Raw genomic sequence first — 22,534 nt, forward strand, 5'->3', positions numbered from 1 at the left:
GTATTGTGGCTAACAGCTATAAAGAATGATGCACGTTTCGATCGGGGCACTTCATCGAACCGTTGAGTTAAACTTCAATACATAGGTATGATAGCATGGTAATAGAAACACTGAGTAAAAAAAACCTCTTCGTGCAGTAACACAATTTACATATCACCATGGGTATTCCAGCAATACCTTAGCACCAGGCTAAAGCTTGTGATCTGGTTTGCTGTTGAGCGACTTTGAAATAACTATTTAAAATCAATTCTCTAAACACCCTTAAGGTCCGCAGTATTGATCAAGACCAGTCCCAAGGGAGCGTCGATAATAGACGCGCTGTTCGGAAATGAGTTCTCGCGTCTCACTCTCTTTAGTGAAGTGGAGACAAACACTCTCTTGACGTCAAGACAGCCTGGAGATATTAAAGTCTGCTCTGCCACTTGTGTGTTAGAGAGCGAAAGCAGAGACCCGGCGAGGAGGATTACAGTGCAGCTGCCCGCTCTCTTCGAACTTTGATGGACTCCGGATCCTAGAGGAGCGAGGATTCACCGCTGGAAGAATGAGGAGTCAGGCGATGTCTTTGCTATTGGTCCTCAGTTTTTACAGCATGTGTTCAAGTAAGTAGGGGTATTTAAACGATATACTTACCCAACAGAAAAGACCCATGACTTTTTTTCTCTTGGTTAACACTATTTACCGCTCAAATTTGAAGTAATGGGATTTAGGCAACTTCTTTGTTTCACAGGAAGTAGAATACAGCCTGAGGCTTTTCTCATTTAATTTACTGGCAAGTCAGATCCAACTCGGATTTCTGACATGGCGAAATAGATTGGTGAGTTTTTTTTCCCAAATATATTTACCGATGTAACAACACACGAAAATGTTCAAGTTTGCACGACGTGTTTTCTCCTGAATATATTCAGGATCACATTCACCACCTGAATGTGATCCTGATTGACACTAATAATCGATCCTACGAACCATGATCATAAAGAATCGTTCAAACACAGCTAATCTAACAAACTACCACACACAAAACAACACATTTTCCCCTTTGGGTATTGTAAACTTGACAGGAAACACTATAATAACCAACTTAAACATATACGCAGTTCTTATGATTGATTTTCCACCATATTTAATTTAGAATGGTTTTCTAGTGTTCGATTTTGATGCAGTGATTGAATTTATTCGTTTTATGATCAGAGACTGTTTCAAAGTTTTTCACAGTGTTTAGGGCAGAAGTACAGTGCGCTGCTGGAGTTCGTTAATTCATATCAGTCATTAACAGCTCAAGAACCCGTTAGGTATTTGAACTGGCAAGAATGTATTCAGATTGAAATTATCACAGCTTCGTTAGGAAATTATTTTAATTAAAGTTTCATAAGACAAATTTACAAGGGTAAAATCTCACAACTTTTTGTTTTTTTTTGCAGAATATTCCGTTCAACACTGTTTATTTTTCCCTTTATAATTTCTGTCCTTCAATCTTTCCTTGGTATCGTTTGCTCTAAAGAAATAAAATCTATTAATCTTTCACATTTAAAATTTTACACTTCTGGTAACATTTTGCTAAGTTTCTGTGAATCAGAATCAAGATTAATATCTTGGCATATGTTGTGAAATGTTTTATTATGTAGCAGCAGTACATTGCAATTCATAATAATAAAAAAAACTAAATTACAGTATATATATATAAAACATTAAATTAAATAAGTAGTAAAAAACAGAAAAGAAAGTGGTGAGTTAGTGTTCATGGGTTCAATGTCCATTCAGAAATCTGATAGCAGAGGGGAAGAAACTAATTCTGAATTGTTCAGTGTGTGCCTTCAGGCTTCTGTATCTCCCCCCTGTTGGTTAGCAATGAAAAGAGGGGATGTCCTGGGTGATGGGGACTGTAATGATGGATGCTGCCTTTTTGGGGCATCGGTCCTTGAAGATATCTTGGATGCTGTGGAGGTTAGAACCCATGATGGAGGTGACTTCACAACTTTCTGAAGCTTACTTCGATCCTGTGCAATGCCAGACGGTGATGCAGCTAGTTAGTCTATAGTACTTCTGTAGAAATTTGCGAGTGTCTTTGGTGACATACCAAATCTCCTCAAACAGCTAATGAAATATAGCCACTGCCATGCCTCCTTTATAGCTGCATTGACATGTTGGGCCCAGGTTTAGCAAAATGCACTTAGTAAGTTGCTGCAGTGTGTTTGCTGTGGGGTCTGCCTATGAGGAAATGCGTAACTCATGGGTGGGGTTTAATCAAAACGGATATTTTATCTTGGATGACAGCAAGAAATTGCCTCACTTACAGAAGGATTCCATGAGAAAAAAGAAAACCTGCTTATGAGGTTAACAATTGAGGTTAAGAATAATACTACACTGGAAACAAAAGCATAAGAAAAGGCAAAAGTTGGTGGGAAACCACAGTACTGGAGAGATATTGGTATCCAGTAGCAAAAGTCGTAAAGTCTCACAAGAAGGAAAAAAATAATAATTTGAGAGAAAAGTTGCATGTCATATCAAAGCAGTTATGTGTTTCTATGGATATATGAGTACAGAAAGGGTGGCTGAGGTAAGTATGTGTCCTTTAGAGAACCAGGCTGGTGAATTAATAACAGGAAATGAAAGAGAAGGCAGATATGTTAAATCAATTATTCACATCAGCCTTCACGGTGGAGGACACTGAAAACTTCATTAAGATAACTGATGAGATAATTTCAAATAACAGGGTGGAACTTGTACCAAACCCAGTCAGAAGGTTTATGGTATTAGATTAGCTCCCGGGGCTGAGGCAGACAAGTAGCTGGGATTTACTAAATTAACAACAATCTTAGATGCACTTCATTGGTTGTGATATCCGGATATCTTGAAAGATACTATGGAAATGGAAGTCTTTCTCTTTGACATTAAGGTTCACAAAATATTCCCACATTTTATCTCACAGATTGTCAATCCTCTCATTGATTTTTGACTGATTTTGTGAAACATCTTGGCCTTTATTACAAGAGGGTTGGAGTTTAAGTGTAAGGAGTTCTGTTTCAGTTTTAGAGGGTGCAAGGAGGCCACACCTAGAACTCTATGCACAATGTTGATCCTTTTCCTAAAAAAAGGATTTGCAGTTAATTGGGACACATTTTGGCCCAATTAAGCAGTTGCCTCAATTAGCAGAAGTCTCATGGAAATAGTTGAAAAGATATAAAAACACAAACTACTGTTTAACCGAGTAACAAATTAAGTACTTAAACGAAATACAGAACAGATTAGGACACTACCAATGCTACTACAGTAATATAAAATGGTGTATTCGTTCCTAATAGTTATTGATGGAAAAATTTATCTGACGCCTACTATTATGTATGGGGTATCCAGAGAGGGGAAGCTCCACTGGTGAATTGGCTTTTCATGTCCATTCTGGGGCAGCTCACTCACCTTTGGCCCCCACTGGACACTCAACTCATGTCTCCAAGTTACTGTTTACATGCAACAGCAGACACACCCCAGTCCACCACTTCGATCGGCGAGGGTAACCAATGGGCCTCATGCCCTGGTAAAGTTGGGACATGCCTGCCGTAGCAGGTGAAGTCAGCTTCAGAGAACTGGGTGGATGAGATCAGCAATGAGATCCAACAGCCAAAAAGGTAGGTCAGCAATGCTTTGTGGAGAGCAAAGAACACGATGAGGCACAGAAGAAGTCATGGTTATCCACTGCAACCAAGGAACTCCCCAGTTTGTGATGACTACTTGTACCACTGGACCTGGACTTCCAAGGAGCAGAGAGTGGAACTGTCCCAGTGCAATGGCTTTTCCACTTTAGAAGCTCTGCTGCACAGAATACAATGTCATCATCAGATATGAAGGACAACCAGCTCACTGATGTCTCCTTTTGATTGTAACTGTAAATGAACTAAAAGCAGTGCAGCACCTAGTGCAGATAATGCATTGTCTTCATACAATGCTTTTGATGATTGCATCTTCCAAATCTTCATTTTCATTGTAACGTTCAAGATGATTCAAATTTCTTGCAGTTCCTAACTAGTTGAAGTTGTGAAATAGTTTCATTTTCATGCCCAATCATTTCTGACAACTCCAAGCCAGAATTCTTAAAACTGTAGTGAGCAAAACAATTTTAAATAGTTTTACTACTTATTTCTCACCACCTATCAGTGACGAGAATCATTTTGAACACAAACACACATAACTGATGCTATTTTAAAATTGTACACTATAAGCATCCTGTAGCATCTAATGATCACACAAGTTCATACAACCAAGCCAAGTTAGAAACTGTTCGGTATAAGTCTCCTATAACAGTTAAGCAGCATACTATCACAAATGAATGAATTTTATGTTCTCTGAAAGTTGTACCAAATAAGTGCCTGCCCCAATTAACCAATGGACCAATTAATTGGTACCTACTGTAGTGATACTGGAGGCTGCCCAAAGGAGATTCACCAAGCTAATTCCTGAAATGAGAGTATAGTCCTATTAAGGGAGTCTGAACAGTCTGGATCTGTTTTTCTAGAGTTTAAAAGAATGAAGGGTGACTTTAATTAACACATAAAATGCTAAGAAGCAATGATCCTAAGGACGTTGAGGTAGCTTCATAAGGGGGAAAATCATGAACAAAAGAATATAGCTACAAAGAAGGAGATAGTTATTTAAAACTGAAGTATATGGAAATTTCTTCTGTCTTAGAGTAGTGATTCTCTGGAATTCTCTGCCTTTGAAAGTGGTGGAGGCCAAATCATAAAATCATAATCATCTCAGGTGGAGATAGATAATTATTGAAAGATCAAGGAATTGTGGGTTATACAGACCTGTTGCACAAGAGGATTTGATGCTAACATGGATCGACCATGATAGCATCAGGTTTAGCATCATTCAAATGTATCATGAGATTTATTTTCTTTTGTGGCAGCAGTACAGTGCAATACATAAAATTACTACAGTACTGTGCAAAAGTCTTAGGCACCCTAACTATATATATGTACCTAAAACTTTTGCACAGTGCTGTACACTTTCACTTTTTGAGTATTTATAAAGCACCTTTGGGTCATTTCTGACTTGCTTAACAATACTTTCTCTCACCTTTGTTTTGCCTTTTCTCAATTACTTTTAAACTTCTTTACTTAGCTTCTCTGCAGTTTTACATTCTTTAAGTTGATATTGGATTTTCTTTTTACCCTTCCATGTATGATCCTTGCTGCCCAGGAGTCATCAGATTTAGAGCTGGATCCTTTTCCACTGCAAGATGCATTTGCTCCTTAAATTATCTCAGATCGGTCTAATATTAATTTACATTCTTTTTATGTTTCCATTTCAGTTTTACTAAATTCAATCACTTCTCGATAAAACTCGCCAATTCCCAATTCAGAACCTTTATTGTGCCCTATCTCCGTCTTTATTTCATATCTTACATAATTTCCAGAATTGAGTTTAGTCCATCTTAAGATAGTTTCCATATGCCTAGTCTCATTCTCTTTAAGCATGCCCAGAAATGACCATTCTTTTGACTGAAAGTATTTTCCGCAGAGTATTTGAAAGGTTTTATGCCCTCTGCGGTTTGGATAATCCTATTCTTTTCCAGTTAATACTAGTGTTGCTGAAATCCCTTGTCATCACTGTTCTAGTGATTTTGCAATTCTCAGACTTCTGTGTACATATTAGCTTTACCATCTCCTTGTTTATTTGTGGATCTACAGAAGACTCTCAATGGCATAATTATTCCTTAATATTCTTCAGTTTAGCCCATACATCTATAAGTAATGATCCTCCAAGCACTTCATTCCTTCTCATAAGTAAGATTATTTTTTTAGTTGGCAATTCTGACCACTTTTTTTCGAAAAACTTTCCTCAACGTGGTCTGAAAACTGTGAACAAGAATATTGAGAGTTCACTCCCTTTCATTTTTAAACTATGTCTCATGAATTTCAATAGTGTCTGTCTGTGCATTTGGTCTTTCTGCCTTCTTCACTACAATCCTTGCATTGAAACTGCACAGCATGAAGCTTTGACATCAGGATGGATTTCTCGCACATTCTAACCATGCTTATTAGTTCCAAGCCATCTTCTTACAGTCTTGCCTCCCCTCCTTATGAATTTAATTGCAGGTTCCTCTCCACCTTTCAAGCTAATTTAAACCCATCCCAAAGGCACTAGAAGACTTCGCAATGGGGTAGCATTGCCCTGGCCTGTTACAATACAATCTTAACTGATCTATTTCTTCCAAGATTATTACCATTAAAATATATAGTAACTAATTACACAGAGAAACCCTAAGATCAGTGTCACCTGAAGTCTTGCTTTTTCATTGCTTTTGTAGTTTCTAAGAGAAATATAACCTTCAGTGTTCAGTTCTGGTCACTTCATTATAGGAAGGATGTGGAAGCTTTTGAGAGCATGCAGAGGAGACTTACCAGGGTGCTGCCTGGATTAGAGAGCATGTCTTATGAGAAATGTTTGAGCGAGCTAGGACTTTCTCTTTGGACTGAAGGAGGATGAGAGGCGACTTGATAGAGGTGTTTAAAATGATAAGCGAATTTGATAGAGTGGGCAGGCGGCAGCTTTTTCCAGGGCAGCAATGGCTAATAGAAGAGGGCCACATGGATTTTCTCTGGGTGCTCTGGTTTCCTTTCACATTCCAAAGGCATATGGTTGGGTTTAGTATTAGTAAGTTGTGGGCATTCTGTATTGGCGCTGGAAAACCCCAGCAGACCAGCCTTGCTGATTTGATTTGAAGCAAATGATGCATTTCACTGTATGTAAAAATGTTTTTATGTTCATGTGTCAAATAAAGCTATTACATTGATTTGAAGGTGGTTGGAGGAAAATATGAGGGAGATGTCAGAAGTACTATTTTATACACAACGTTAGGTCAATGGAAAGCACTGTAAGGGGCTGTGGTAGAGATGGACACGTTAGGGAGATTTAAGAGACTCCTAGATAGGCACCTGGATTGGCAACGTGGGCAGTGAGGATTTGATTGATCTTCGTGTAGGCTAAAAGGTTATCACAACATTGTGGAGCTGAGTGCCCTGTACTGTGCTACACTGTTCTATGTTTTATGATCTAATTTCTTCCTTCATCATTATATGGTGTTCTCCAACTATGGTTTGTCCAAGACCTGATATGCAGTATTAACAGAAAATTACTTCATTCTTAGAATTTTCTTTTGTAACGAAAACCTAAAATGTTATCTTGTTTCTTAATGGCTTGTCTCTTAAATGTAAACTCACATTTTTCCCCAAGCTCTCACTATTTAAAATATATTCCATATTTCCTGATCTTCTTACCAAAGCAGGTAATTTTACATTTCTCCATGTATTGCTCCCTTGTGTACTGACTTTGTCTGTTTATTATACTTTACAAATACCTAAGATCTCATCACAATTTTCTTTGCCACACAGCGCAGAATTGGCAGTATATTGAGCAGTATTTGGTTTTCATACACACATCAGGGCATGAAGGGATACAAGGAGAAGGTCGGAGATTGGGGCTGAGAGGAAAATGGATCAGCCATGATGGAATGGCAGAGCAGATTCAGTGAACTGAATGGCCTAATTTGGCTCTTAAATCTTATCTTATGGTTGTCAATGATGGTGATAGTTAGCTGGCACCCATGCTATGATCCTTGTAGTACCCTACTCTTTCATTCTGCTAATTCTAAAACTACGCATTTATTTCTTTTATTCTGGTTTCAATTCAGAAAATCATCCTCAGACTATGCTAGGAAGCTAGTTTTAACCAACGTTATTATTCTTTATAAATACTTAAGACCTCATCATAATTTTCTCTGTCACCCGACTCAGAATAGAAGGGGCAGGCAGGGCTGGCAGCTCAGTGTTCTGGGGTTCCCTTGTTTTAAACATGATAAAGTGGGAGGGATTAAAGAAGAAGAGAGTCAGGGGAAATGTCACTGCGATGATCAGACAGGACAGACTGGAGAACTCTTCTACTGAAGTCTTACAGGTAGAACTGAGGAATAAGAAAGGGCTGACCACATTAATGGCAACAAGAGAAAATCTGCAGTTGCTGGAAATTCAAGCAACACACAAAAAATGCTGGAGGATCTCAGCAGGCCAGGCAGCATCCATGAAAAAAAGTACAGTAGGTGCTTCGGGCCAAGACACTCATACTCCTGCTGAAGGGTCTTGGCTGAAACATCAACTCAGCCTGGCCTACTGAGTTCCTTCAGAATTTTGTGTGTGTTACCACATTAATGGGATTATATTATAGATCACTTAACAGTCCATGGGATTTGGAGGAGCAAATTTTTAGAGAGATCGCAGACTGCTGCAAGAAAAATAAGATTGTGATCAAAGGTGAGTTTAATTTATCACATATTGACTGGGACTCCCATACTCTAAAAAGACTAGATGGGATAGAGATTGACAAATATGTTTGGGAAAGTTTCCTTAATCAGTATATAGAAGTCCCAAATAGAAAATGTTCGATACTTGATCTGCTATCAGGAACTGAGACAGGGTAGGGGACAGAAGTTTGTGTAGGGGAACACTTTGCATCTAGTGATCAAAATGCCATTAATTTCAAAGTAAGTATGCCAAACGATAGGTCTGGTCTGTGGTTTGAGATTCCAAATTGGAGAAAGACTAACTTTGATGGTATCAGAAATGATCTGACAAATGTGGATTGGTACAGGTTGTTCTCTGGCAAAGGTGTATTTGGTAAGAGGGAGGCCTTCAAAAGTGAAATTTTGTGAATACAAGGCTTGTATGTACCTGTCAGAATAAAAAGTAAAGGTAACAAGTGTGGGGAACCTTGGTTTTCAAGAAATATTGAAGTCTGATTAAGAGAGAAATGTAGGTGCATTGCAGGTATAGGCCAGTAGGAACAAATGAGGTGCTTATGGAGTACAAGAAATGCCAGAAAACACTTGACAAAGAAATCAGGAAAGCTAAAAGAAAGCATAAACTTGTCCTACCAGACAAGATGAAGGAGAATCCTAAGGGATTCTATGGATATGTTAAAAGCGGAAGGATTGCAAGGGACAAAATTGGTCTTCTGGAAGACCGGAATGGTAATTCATGTGTAGAGCCAAAACAGATGGGGGAGATCTTAAATAGTATTTTTTTCATTTGTATTTAGTCAGGTGGACACAGAGTCTGTAGGAATGAGCTAAAGTGGCACCATCTTTATGGACCCTTACAGATTACAGAGGAGGAGGTGTTTGCTATCCTGAGGCAAATCAGAGTAGATAGATCCCCAGGGCCTGACAAGGTACTCCCTTGGACCCCATGGGAGACAAGGACAGAAATTGCCGGAGCCATAGCTGCAATATTTAAATCATCCTTAGCCACAGGAGAGATATCGGATGATCGGAGGATAGCCAATGCTGTTCCGTTGTTTAGCAAAGGCTCTAGACAAACCAAGAAATTATCAGCCAGTGGGTCTGACATCAGTTATTGAAGGGATTCTAAGGGACCGGATATATATGTATTAGGATAGACATGGATTGATTAAGGATGATCAGCATGACTTTGTGCATGATAAGTAAGGTCTACCCAAACTTATGGAGTTTTTCGAGGAAGTTACCAGGAAAGTGGATAAAAGCAGACAGTAGATGTTGTCTACATGGACTTTAACAAGGCATTTGACAAGGTCCCATATGGGAGATTGGTGAAGAAAGTTTGGGTACTCAGCATACTCGTTATGGTGGTAAACTCAAATAGACATTTTTCTGTGGGAGAAGCCAGAGAGTGGTAGTAGATGGGTGACTCTCTGACTGGAGGCCTGTGATGAGTGGTGTGCTGCAGGGATCGGTGCTAGGTCCATTGTTGTTTGTCATCTATATCAACAATCTGGATGATAATGTGGGAAACTGGATCAGCAAATGTGCAGATGACTTCAACACTAGGGTGTCGTGGCTAGCAAGAGAGGCTTGCCAAGGGATCTGCATCAGCTGGAAAATGGGAAGAAAACTGATAGATGGAATTTAATGCAGACAAGTGTGTTGCACTTCAGTAGGACCAACCATGGTAGGTCTTAAATAGTGTGTGAGAAGGCACTGAGGAGTGCAGTAGAACAAAGAGATCTGGGAATACATGTCCATAACTTATTGAAAGAGGCATCACAGGTAGATGGAATTGTAAAGAAAGTTTTTGGCACATTGGCCTTCATAAATCAGAGAATTGGGTACAGGAGATGGGATGTTAAGTTGAAGTTGTATAAGATGTTGGTGAGGCCTAACTTGCAGTATTTTCTGCAAGTTTGGTCACCTACCTAAAGGAACAATGTAAATAGGTTGAAAGAGTACGGAGAAATTTTACAAAAATATTGCCTGGTTTGCAGGAATTGAGTTATAAGAAAAGATTGAATAGGTTTGGGCTTTATTCCTAAACATATTCCCAAACATAGGAGAGTTAATGGAGGTAGAAAATTATGAGGGGGGATTAATAGGGTAAATGTTAGCAGGCTTCTTCCACTGAGGTTGGGTGAGACTACAACCAGAGGTCATAGGTTAAGGGAGAAAGGTGAAAAGTTTAAGAGGAACATGAGGGGAAACTTCTTCACTCAGAGGGTTGTGGGAGTGTGGGCTGCTAGCACAAGTGGTGCATGCAAGCTGGATTTCAATGTTTAAGTGAAATTTGAACAGGTACATGAATAGCGGTTCGGGTTAGGGTTAATAGAAGGGATACGGAGGGCTATGGTCCCAGTGCAAGTCAATGGGAGTAACTGTTTAAATGGTTTCAGCATGGACTAGATGGGCTGAAGGGCCTGTTTCTGTGCTGTACTTTTCCATGACCGTATGACTCTAACCACTTGACAGAGCACCTTATCAAAACTTCAACCGGATTAGTTAAACATAATTTTTTTGTTCATTGATCTACGATGATTACATAGAATAAGTAAAGAAAATTATGTCCAAATAAATCATGATTTTCCAAGTGTCTTTTTACCATGTCTCGATATCCTAATCACATTTTCTCTTCAGCTACGTCAGCACAACTAGTTTACATTCTGGAATGGATACAATCCATCATATTCAGAGTTTTATCATCTTTTATTCCCTCATATTTCTCCATGAATATTTCATTACCTACTAATTCCTTTATTCTCAGTTTCCTCATTCTCAATAGACCATTGAGTCAACGACAGACCCTGATACAAAGTTTGTTTAATGTCTCTGCCTTTTCTGACTTCCCATTATAATTTTTTTATCTCTGCCTGTGAGGGACGCATTCATAGAACATGAAATCCAAACTGACACAATGTGTTGGGAAGTTAAAATTTCAAACATTGTCATGAAAAGTGTGATAATAAAGAAAGTTGAAGTGGAAGTTCGGGGTGGGGGTTAGTTTGCATTTCAGAGTGAATACCGTAAACTTTCTCATGGTTGCTTTCAGCGTCTTCAGTGCAAACGGAAATAATACCATCAGAAGGCAAACTTCTGGATCATCTTTACAGCTTAAAGGTAGGACTGCTGTGATGAAAGTAACGTTTTACAACACTTACTTCATTTTGGTCTTCTATCTTACAATACAGATGTTTCTTGCAGCGAGGCAGTCATCTAATAAATCAATCGCATCAGCTTGACTGTTGAATTTTAAAACACTGACTACTGAGGTAGGAAAAATTTTTAAAATATATACTGTGTGTTGACTCTTTAAAAGAGCTGTACAGGCCATTTCACTTTGGCTGTGCCAATTTCTTCCCTCTTTGTAAGTGGTGATCCACTTCCTCCGTGATAATTTCTCTTCAATATTCCAGAAAGAGCATTTCCCAGTTTTTTTGCCAATTATTTAAGATCTGTAACTTTCGGTAACAAATGTGCCTGCCAGTGTAAATAATTCTCCTATCATTGGAAATGATACATATTGTAGAACTAATATAATTTTTGTAACATTAAAAACATTAAATACACACATCTGTATTACCTGTTTTGTGACTAGGTGAATTATTTAAGGTACATTGGTTCACATTTCCCAACAGGTTTCACCAGTGAATCACACTGATGTAGATCCATGTGATTAACTATGTGATTTCTTTAAGTCTAGAAGGCCATAAGACCTCAAGGCCACGGCCCGTTGAGTCTGCTCTGCCATTCCATCGTAGTTGTTCCTCTCTGTGCCCTGTGGTGCATTGGGTGGCAACCTTGCTGCTTCTCTGTTTTTATTTTATGAGGCTGAGTTAATAGCTTGACATTCAATTGAGCATGGATGGAAAGCATGGAAGGAGCTGGCCGGATTCGAACCCAGGACTACTTGTCTTGAACTCTACACCACGGGCCAGCTACCATTCCATCATGGCAGATTCATTATCCCAGTCAACCCCATTCTCCTGCCTCCTTCCCATAACCTCTAATGAGCTGACTAATCAAGAACCTTTAAGCCTCTGCCTTAACTATACTCAATGATTTGGCCACCACAGCCATCCATGGCAATGTATTCCACAGGTGCACTACCCTCTGGCTAAATAAATTCTTTCTCATCTCTGTTCTAAATGAAGTTCCTAAATACTGAGTCTATGACCTTTGGTCTTATTCTCACCAACTATAGGAAACACTCTTTCCACATCTACTCTGTCTAGACTTTTTAATATTTGATAGGTTTTAATGAAATTTCTCTTCATTCTTCTGAACTCCAACAAACACAGGCCCCAGAGTCACCATCAAATGCCCCTCATACATTAACCCTTTCATTCAGGAATCATTCTTGTGAACCACCTCTTGACCCTTGCCAATGTCAGCAAATCTTCTGTTCGATAAGGGTCCAAAAACTGCTCTCAATACATCAAGTGTGGTTTGACTTAAAAAGCTTTGGCATTACATCCTTGCTCTTAGGTGCTAGCTCACTTGAAATAAATGCTAAAATTCCATTTGTCTTCCTCACCACTGATTCACCCTGCAAGTTAGCCTTTAGGGTATGCTGCACAAGGACTCCCAAGTCCCTTTGCACCTCTGGATTTTGAACTTACTCCTCATTTAGAAAATAATTTACACCTTTATTCCTTTTACCGAAGTGCATGACTACACACTTCCCTGCACTATATTCCATCTGCCACTTCTTTGCTCTTTCTATCAATCTGTCCAGGTCCTTTTGCAGACTCCCCATTTTCTCAAGACTACCTATTTTTGTATTGTCTGCAAACCTGGCCACAAAGCCATGAATTCCAGCATCCAAATCATTTACATATAACATGAAAAGAAGCGATCTAAAAACCAACTCCTGTGGAACACCACGTGTCACTGGCAGCCAACCAGAATAGGCTCCTTTTATTCTGACTCATTGCCTTCTGCCAATCAGCTAATCTTCTATCCATGCTAGTATCTTTCCTGTAATAGCATGGGCTCTTATCTTGTTAAGCAACCTCACAGGTGGCACTTTGATGAAAACCTTCTGAAAATACAAGTAAACACCGTCCACTGACTCTCCGTTGACTATCCTGTCTGTTACTGTTCTGAACAAATCCTAAGAGATTCTTAAGGAAACCATGCTGACTTTGACTGATTTTATCATATACCTTCTTGTACCCTAAAGCCTCATCCTTACATCTTCCCAACCACTGAATTCAAGCTAACTGGCCTGTAATTTCCCTTCTTCTGCCTCCCTCGCTTTTTTAAGAATGGAAAGACAAATGCAATTCTCCAATCCTCCAGAAACATTTCAGAATTTAGTGATTTTTTGAAAGATCATTACTAATGCCTCCAGCTGCATCTTTCAGAACCCTGGGGTGTAGTCTATTGGATCCAGGTGACTTATCTATCTTCAAACTTTTTAGCTTCTCAAGTACTTTGTACTTAGTAATATCAACTACCTTCCCTTCTACTCTCTAACACTCTTGAAAATCTGGCACACTGTTTGTGGCTTCCACAGGAAGACTGGCATGAAGTACTTCTAAGTTCTCCTGCGACTTCTTGTCCCCCCATTACTATCTCTCCACCATCATTTTCTAGCGGTCCAATATCCACTCTCACCTCTTTTACTTTTTATATGTCTGAAAAAAAAATTGGTATCCTCTTTGATATTGTTGGTTTGCATACCAAATATTTCATTTTTTTTTCTCTCCTTATGTTTTTTTAGTTGCCTTCTATTGGATTTTAAAAGCTTCCAAATCTTCTACCATCCTACTAATTTTTGCTAAATTGTATGCCTGCTCTTTTGCTTTTGTGTGGTCTTTGACTTCCTTCATCAGCCATGTTTACCACATTCTCCCGTTAGAATACGTCTTCATCTTTGAGATGAGTATATCCTGCTTCTTTTGAATTTCCCCAGAGAATCCAGCCACTGCTGGTCTTACATTATCCCTGCTCGTGTCCCCTTCCAAACAAATTTGGCCAGCTACATTTCCATGCTTCTGTAATTCTCTTTGCTCCACTGTGATATTAATATATCCAACTTTATATTCTCTCTTTGAATCTGCAGGGTGAATTCTATCATATTATGATCACTGTCTCCCAAGGGTTCTTTTACCTTAAGCTCCCAAATCAAATTTGGTTCACTACACAACATCCAATCCAGAATTCCTTCCCCTTAGAGGGCTCAACCACAAGCTGCTCTAAAAAACCATCTCATAGGCATTCTACAAATTCCCTTTCTTGGGATCCAGCATCATCCTAATTTTCCCAGGCTACCTTAATATTGAAATCCTTCATGGCTATCATAACTTTTCCCTTTTGACATGCTTTTTCTATTGCTCCTGTTCAAAGGCCTGTAACTTAACTGTACCCTTGCATTTTTTTTAATATACCCACAAAGATGCTGCATCTTCTGATCCTATGTCTTGATCCAACCTCTTTCTAATGATTTTATTTTATTTTTTACCAACAGAACTACCCATCCTCCATGCCCACCTGCCTGTGTTTTTGATACAAAGTTTACCCTTGGATGTTAAGCTCCCAACTATGATCTTCTTGCAGTCATGCCTCAGTGATGCCCACAACACCGTACCAACCAATCTCTAACCACTGCTGCATGCATTCATATATAACACCTTCAGCCCTACATTCAGCACCATTTTCCATTTTGCTTCAATGTTCCACTTCATCTTATCCCACTGACTGCAATTTTGTCCTATCATCTGCCTGTCCTTCCTCATTGTCTCACTACATACTGCATCGCCTTGTATAACAACTGCCCCATCTTCATCCCTATCACTCCAGTTCCCATCCCCACACCAACTTAACTTAGACCATTCCCAACAATATTGAAATATTTTTATTTGAACAATATGGACTTTTTCTCCACATTCAACCAAGTGATAACATAAATTTGCTAGCTGATAATGAAGAGTAGAATGAATATTCTTTTATGTGAAGAAGTAACCTCAGTTACAGTCAAGTATCTTGATTCATTATATATTTTTCAAATCATCTCTTTAAATATAGTGACTTTCACAAGCTCAGCATGTCACAATAATTTACTGCCTGTGAGGTACTTTTTGAAGAGTTTCTCACAACTGAGATGCAGCAAATACAACAACTAAGTTTCACACAGTGAGCTTACATAAATAGCAAAGGAACAATTACCATTTAATCTCTTGTAATGATGCTGAATAAAGGATATGTTTTAGCTTATATACTATGGATATCTCTCATGATTTTCTTCAAAACTGTGCACTGTAGTTGTTTAAATCTACCCCGGAGACCACTTGCGATCTCAGCTCAACGTCAAATCTGGAAGGCAGATCACTGAAGTGGAACTAGACTGCATGACCCTTTGGTTCCAATATATTCTTGCTGCCAGTAAGGCATGTTGTTACCACAGATTGCAATTCATTGTGTAGTGAACTGCATTGAAGGTCCTAATACACAGGGCATAACAACATGGATTTTTTTTTAGGTTTTTCTCGGAATCTCAGAAAAAGAAGTAGAAATGTTATAAATGATCATTTTCATAAGTGCCTCCACCATTTGGAGATATTGGAGGGCACTGTTGTCTGGAATCAACGGCAAAAAGTTCAGAAGCACCCTGCACTTCAAAGATCAAAGTAAATTATATTGACATTCTTGAGGGCACACTCAATAAATCTATAGAATAATAACTATGATAGAATCAATGAAAGACCACCCAATTAGGATGCTCAACCAGAGTGCAGAAAACAACAAACTGTGCAAATGCAAAAAGAAGCAACAGTTATAATAAATCCGAGGGTGATTGATAAGTTCATGGCCTAAGGTAGAAGGAGTCAATTTTAGAAAACCTAGCACATTTATTTTTCAACTTGGTCCCCTCCTACATTTACACACTTAGTCCAGCGGTCATGGAGCATACGGATCCCTTCTTTGTAGAAGTGGTCCACAGCAGGGGTGATTGATAAGTTTGTGGCCTAAGGTAGAAGGAGATGAGTTATTAACTTCAAACTTTCTGCATTTTCACTCAAAGAGTTGAACTGCATGTGCATGTGACAAGAGCGTCTTGAACCTCCAGGTGGTCCACAGCAGGGGTGATTGATAATTTCGTGGCCTAAGGTAGAAGGAGATGAGTTATACAGCTCTCGTTACATGCATGTGCAGATGAACTGTTTGAGTGAAAATGCAGAAAGTTTGAAGTTAATAACTCACCTCCTTCTATCTTAGGCCACAAACTTATCAATCATCCCATGCTGGAGGTCCAAGACACCAACTTCTACAAAGAAGGGATCTGTATGGTCCACGACCGCTGGACTAAGTGTGTAAATGTATGAAAAATAAATGTGCTAGGTTTTCTAAAATTGACTCCTACTTTAGGCCATGAACTTCTACTGTAGGCCATGAACTTATCAATCACCCCTTGTATATAAGCAATAAATATCAAGAACATGAGATGAAGAGTTCTTGAAAGTGAATCGATTGGTTGTGGAATATTTCAATAATGGGGTAAGTGAAGTTATCTCCTTTAGTTCAAGAGTCTGATGGTTGAGGAGTGATAACTGTTCCAGAACAAGGTGATGTGAGACCTAAGGCTCTTGTATATTCTTCCTGATGGTAGCAGTGAGAAGAGAGAATGTTCTGAGTGCTGAGGGTCTCTGATGACGGATGCTCCCTTCTTGCAATAGTGTTTCAAGTCAATATGCTCAATGGTTGGGAGGACTTAACTTATGATGTACTCAATTATTTTTTTAACAAAATGAAATAATACCAAGACATAGCGCAATGGGAATTGGACATCAATAGAACAGAGGAGACAGATTACATTGTTGATGGAAGCTTGGTGGAAGTATAGTTTTTAAAAATTGCACGAGGAAGAAAGGTACAATAGCAGTTCTAAGGTATTGGAAGACCTCTTAGATCTTTTCAATGCCCTTGAAAATGCAGACAGTGGGTGCATGGGGAAACCATCATCACCAAGTCCCTCCAAGTCATTGTCAGAATCAGATCACTGTCATATGATGTGAAATTTGCTGTTTTGTGGCAACAGCACAATGGAAAGACATAAACTACAACAACAAATAAATAATCCAAAAAAGAAGGAATCAAGAGGACTATTCCTAAATCACTTTGACCACGAAGAGATCAAATAACAGATCCAAGATATGGGAATCTAATTAGAAACAGGAGGAGGAGTGAATGAGGGAGGGCAGCACAGAAGATTAATATTCTATAGCCTGGACCTTTGATCTGTATCCATGACTTTAAATCCCTCCTTGTTGATCAATGAACTTAAATCTAAATATTATATACATCAGGAATTAAAGAAATAGCTAGTCTCAACAGTGCAGACCAATGAATTATCAGATTAATGTTTTCCAGTAACAAAGAACATCTTTCTGTGCTTCCATACAGATTGATATGCTAAGTAAAGATGGATAATAAAGGTCAATTTTTCTATCTATTGACCAACTAATGTGCCAGCAAAAACAGAGGAAGCTCTCAGATAGATTTGGTGGAGGTTTTGAAGTGACAATGGGAAGAGATTAGTTAATTAGGATTGTAAACCCTAGAGAGGATTTCCTTTCTATTATGGTTAGCTGATTGGCAATTGACAAGAATCTAATTCCCCATTACAGCAGAAGACAACATGGTTATGCAGGTGGTAGAATGTGATAATGAACAGGATTAAGATTTGGAATATCACATAGTAGTCTATTAACGGTAAATGTATAGTTTATCTATAGAACAGGGGTGGGCAAACTTTTTGACTTGAGGGCCACAAAGGGTTCTAAAATTTGACAGGGGGGCTGGACCAGGAGCAGATGGACGGAGTGTTTTGGTAATACACCTCATAAGAGAAAATAAAATATCATGGGATATGTAAAAAACATGTGCTTTAATTTCAATTGAAAATGAACAAATGCATTACAACAAAATATCTGTCTTTGATGTCCCATGGTATTTAGCTATTTAGTGAAATGACTTTTAAAACACTGAAAATTAAATGAATAAAATACAGCTTTTTTAATAGTAACAGTTATTATTTTAAAGCACTGAAAATTCTGTTATCATTCAAGATAATATCATCATCACTCTCCTCCTGACTGTCTTTATTTCAAAAACGGTAGGAGATGCAGGTCTACTTGTCCTGCTCCTTCTTATTCAATTGTCCCCTGTGCCAAAACTCAACAACGACCCGCAGAATGACAAAGCAGGGAGAGCGCGCCGGTATGCGGAGCTCTGTGCTCGCAAATCCCCGCAGGCGATCTGTCTTAGCCGGAATGCTGGCTAATTGTGAGCCGGTTCGGATGTGCCAGGAAATGGGTTGCCACAAGGTCACAAAGTAAAGCGCAAATGTAGAGTAATACGCTGCACCTCAACAAAGGTCAATGTATATAGAGTGTGTCATCTATTGGGAAAACGCCAGAATTGCGGGGAGAAAACGTTAACAAGGTTTATTAATATAATTTCATCAAGTTCTGCGGGCCGGATTAAAAAGCTTAACGGGCCGCATTTGGCCCGCGGGCCGTAGTTTGCCCATGCCTGCTGTAGAAGGTTTTCTATCAAAATACATTTGAAGAAATAGAGTGGCAGATAATAAGTTCATGGTTTGAATTAATAATTCCAACTAGACATTATGCTACTGAATATATATACTCCATGACCACTTTATTATGAACTTCCTGTAGAGTATGTTCATGGTCTTCTGCTGCTTCAAAGCATGGGATGTGGGCATTCAGAGATGCTCTTTTGCACACCACTGTTGTAACGTGTGGTTATTTGAGTTACTTTCACCTTCCTTTCAACTTGAACCTGTCTGGCCGTTCTCCTCAGACCTCTCTCAGTAACAAGTAATTTTCAGCCATAGAACTGCCACTCACTGGATGTGTTCTTATTTTTAATTTTTTGCACCATTCTCTATAAACTCTATAGACTGCTGTGCATGAAAGTTCCAGGAGATCAACAGCTTCTGAGATACTCAAGCAATCCTATACGGTACCAATAATCATTCCATGGTCAAAGTCACCCAGATCACAGTTCTTCCCCATTCTGATACTTGGACTGAATAACAAATCAACCTCTTAACCATATATGTATGCTTTTATGCACTGAGTTTCTGCTACAAGATTGGCTGATTAAATATTTAAATTAATATATAGGTACATCTAATAAAGCAGCCACTGGGTGTATATAGAGGTTTATTTAAAAAAAAAACTATTTGCTAGTAAATTTGCCATTTTTATTTCCTAATGCAACTCAAAGTCTTGAGAGCAAAAACTATGCCTCTTTTCATACCAGAATCCAGGAATATTGCTATATCAAGCAATTTTCAGTCCCATTCTAACACCCACCACCTTAGTCATTCCTTTATTGTCTGCACGTTCCCATTTCCTATTTCACTTCTCAGTGCTAACCTGGTACTATCTCTAATTCTGATGTACTTGTTTTATTTTGTGTTAGGAATGTTCTTGACAGATATTAAGTTGGGCACATTCATTAATGCAAACCTTTTGACAATTTGGTCTCACAACTGTTTGCCTGACACATACTGTCTAAATTAAAATGGGGATTTGTTATGCAGTTGTTTCAGGACAACCAAGATTATGGTGACTATGAAGATTCAAAATATGAGAAAGAGAAACAAATGAAACGAAGATACCCATACATTTTGAAAAGACAAGCACGTGTTGGAAAAACTCGTCGACCTTATGTACTGAAACGAAATTCTGTTTTCTTTATGAATTAAAATCTTATCTTACGTCTGACTTTTCAAGTAAACATGGATTAGCATGTATATCATATATTTAATGAATTTAATCTATTTATGCAGAGACAATTGAAAATCCAGAAAAAATATATATATTTGGCTTATAGCTTAGTTTCTTCTGTGTTTCAAAATAATTTACTGTATGTTTCAATGGTGTGTGTTGTCCAAACCTGTTTTCAGTTTGAGAGGTTGCTAGAACTTTCCATGTTTTGCTTCTTAGCAAGAATTGTGCATTCTTGATCTGGAGGTTTTTTCTATCAATGTGTAAAAACATGCAGGACACAGAGAGGGTGAAGGCGTACTTTTCTCAACATGAATTTACAGCATCACGTGGTTGGATATTGATGAATTTAATGTAATCTTATTGACTCAGTAATGTACAGGGCAAATAAACCCTGAGTAGATTGCATGATCATAGATACGAATGTCTGAGATGAATGTTCAAACACTCTGCATGAAATCACTCTCAGTTTATGGACAGTATCTTTTGTGCTTTTCTTACTCTTTTCAAATATTTGCTAACATCAAACTGTACACAATAATTTCACTAAAATCTATGTCATATACTTGATATTAAATGTCAAATAAACTACAATTGAACTGCCATGGGAATCTGATGATATTTTGCTGGCTTGTTTTTGGTCAAAATATTTTACTCCTGCATTAAATAGAAACTGGAAGTTTACCCCCTCAATAATTTGTGATCTATGTGACATTATTCAAGGGCAGAGAAATACCATACAAGGCAAAGGGTCTAAGATTGGTCGATCCATATCATCCTAAATCTCCATCTGGGACTTGCATGACTGACAGTACAAAAAAAGAGATACTGACATGATGAAGGAAGCTGTGAACACCACCAGAGATGAAGAACTCCTTGCACAGGATTGTTGTATATCCCTTAGGTTTAGAAGGAAAGGCAACATGCATGCGGAAAATTCTCCACAATATTGCCAGTATAGTCACAGACTTTCAGCAAAAGTTTTCACTGCCAAGGCACAGTGGTATCATTTCCCTAGTATACTTTTCACTGTCACTGGTACAATCCTTCATGCATGCACTGAACTCCTCCATTTTCTTTTACCTTGGACAGGTTTGATCATGTAGGTAGAGGGGTGAATTTATTAATAGACTACCATTCCATGAAGCATTTCCAGGTTATTTTAACGTTTTAGTAGCTTCCAAAAGTGAGAAGTAAGCTTCACATAGGTGGCTTGCAGACTCTCTGTGGAAACCTTTGCTCCACTTTGGAGAGGTGTGTCATTTGAAGAGAATCTGGCTTCTGTTTCTTTTTCAATCTTTTTATTGAATTTCATATATAAAGAAAAACATAACATAATATAAATAGGTTATAAGTGCACTAGATTTGAAGTTAAATTTATAATAGGATAACAATATCTTATTAAATACCAGCCAAAAAAAAACTTACAATAAACAATCAAACCTATTTTGATTGAACATGAAAAAGAATAAAAATAGTCATCAAAAGAAAAAAAATGTAAAAATGCACGAAAAAATGTATATTAAAAAAATAAACCTAAACTAACATGGGCAATAATACCAGTTTATATGAGTATGATAGTGTCAAAAACTCCGGAACTCCATACCAGAACAAGAATAAAAAGAGAAAAGGTCTGAAAGAGGCCAAATTAATTCATATGAAAGTGTCGAATGAACGGTCCCCAAGTTTCTTCAAATTTAATTGATGAATCGAAAATAGTACTTTGTGGCGACCCATTTCCTGGCACATCCGAACCGGCTCACAATCAGATAGCCTACGGGGGTTTGCGAGCACAGAGCTTTGGAGCCTCTGCGCCACGGGGGGCAGGTTGAGGGAGGCTTAAAAGTGAGGCTGAGGATTTCGAATAAAGTTTTTCCTTCGACTGCAGTTACCAACTCCGTGTCGTAATTTTAGCGCTGCGTGTAGCACACCGCTACAACTTCTAATTTTTTCTAAACTCAGACAAGAGATAGTTTGAGAAAACCACTGAAATGTGGTAGGAGGGTTTACTTCTTTCCATTTTTGTAATATAGACCTTCTGGCCATTAATGTTACAAAGGCGATCATTCGTCTGATTGAAGGGGAAAGTCGACTACCATCCTCATTTGGTATACCAAAAATTGCAGTAATAAAATGAGGTTGTAAATCAATATTCCAAATTGTGGAAATGGTAGCAAATATGTCCTTCCAATAGTTATGTAAAGTGGGACATGACCAAAACATGTGGGTCAGTGAGACCACATCTGAATGACATCTGTCACATTGAGGGCTAATATGAGAATAGAATCGAGCAAGTTTATCTTTAGACATATGAGCTCTATGTACGACCTTAAATTGTATTAAAGCATGTTTAGCTCATATAGAAGAAGAATTAACCATTTGTAAAATTTTTTCCCATTTTTCTGTTGATCTATTATATTGAAGTTCTTTTTCCCACTCTTGCTTAATTCTACCTGATATTTCTGGTTGTATCTTC

General features: G+C 38.4%; 1 protein-coding gene across 2 annotated transcripts; it reads left to right on the top strand.

The window, feature by feature from the left end:
- Positions 1 to 329: 329 nt before the first annotated feature.
- On the top strand, positions 330 to 20,657 carry nts (neurotensin). 2 transcript variants are annotated; one of them, XR_009513464.1, is made up of 4 exons: positions 330 to 599; positions 11,346 to 11,413; positions 11,498 to 11,565; positions 19,872 to 20,657. XR_009513464.1 is itself a non-coding variant. In XM_059976591.1 (3 exons), the coding sequence occupies exons 1-3, from the start codon at positions 542 to 544 to the stop codon at positions 20,034 to 20,036; spliced, it is 291 nt and encodes a 96-aa protein (XP_059832574.1). In that variant the 5' UTR covers positions 333 to 541; the 3' UTR covers positions 20,037 to 20,657. The 2 variants fall into 2 exon arrangements, 1 of the variants encoding a protein (XP_059832574.1); XM_059976591.1 differs by lacking the exon at positions 11,498 to 11,565 and having other exon boundaries at positions 333 to 599.
- Positions 20,658 to 22,534: the final 1,877 nt, after the last annotated feature.

This window comes from Hypanus sabinus, chromosome 8, assembly GCF_030144855.1.
Source record: "Hypanus sabinus isolate sHypSab1 chromosome 8, sHypSab1.hap1, whole genome shotgun sequence".
NCBI classification, from domain to species: domain Eukaryota; kingdom Metazoa; phylum Chordata; class Chondrichthyes; order Myliobatiformes; family Dasyatidae; genus Hypanus; species Hypanus sabinus.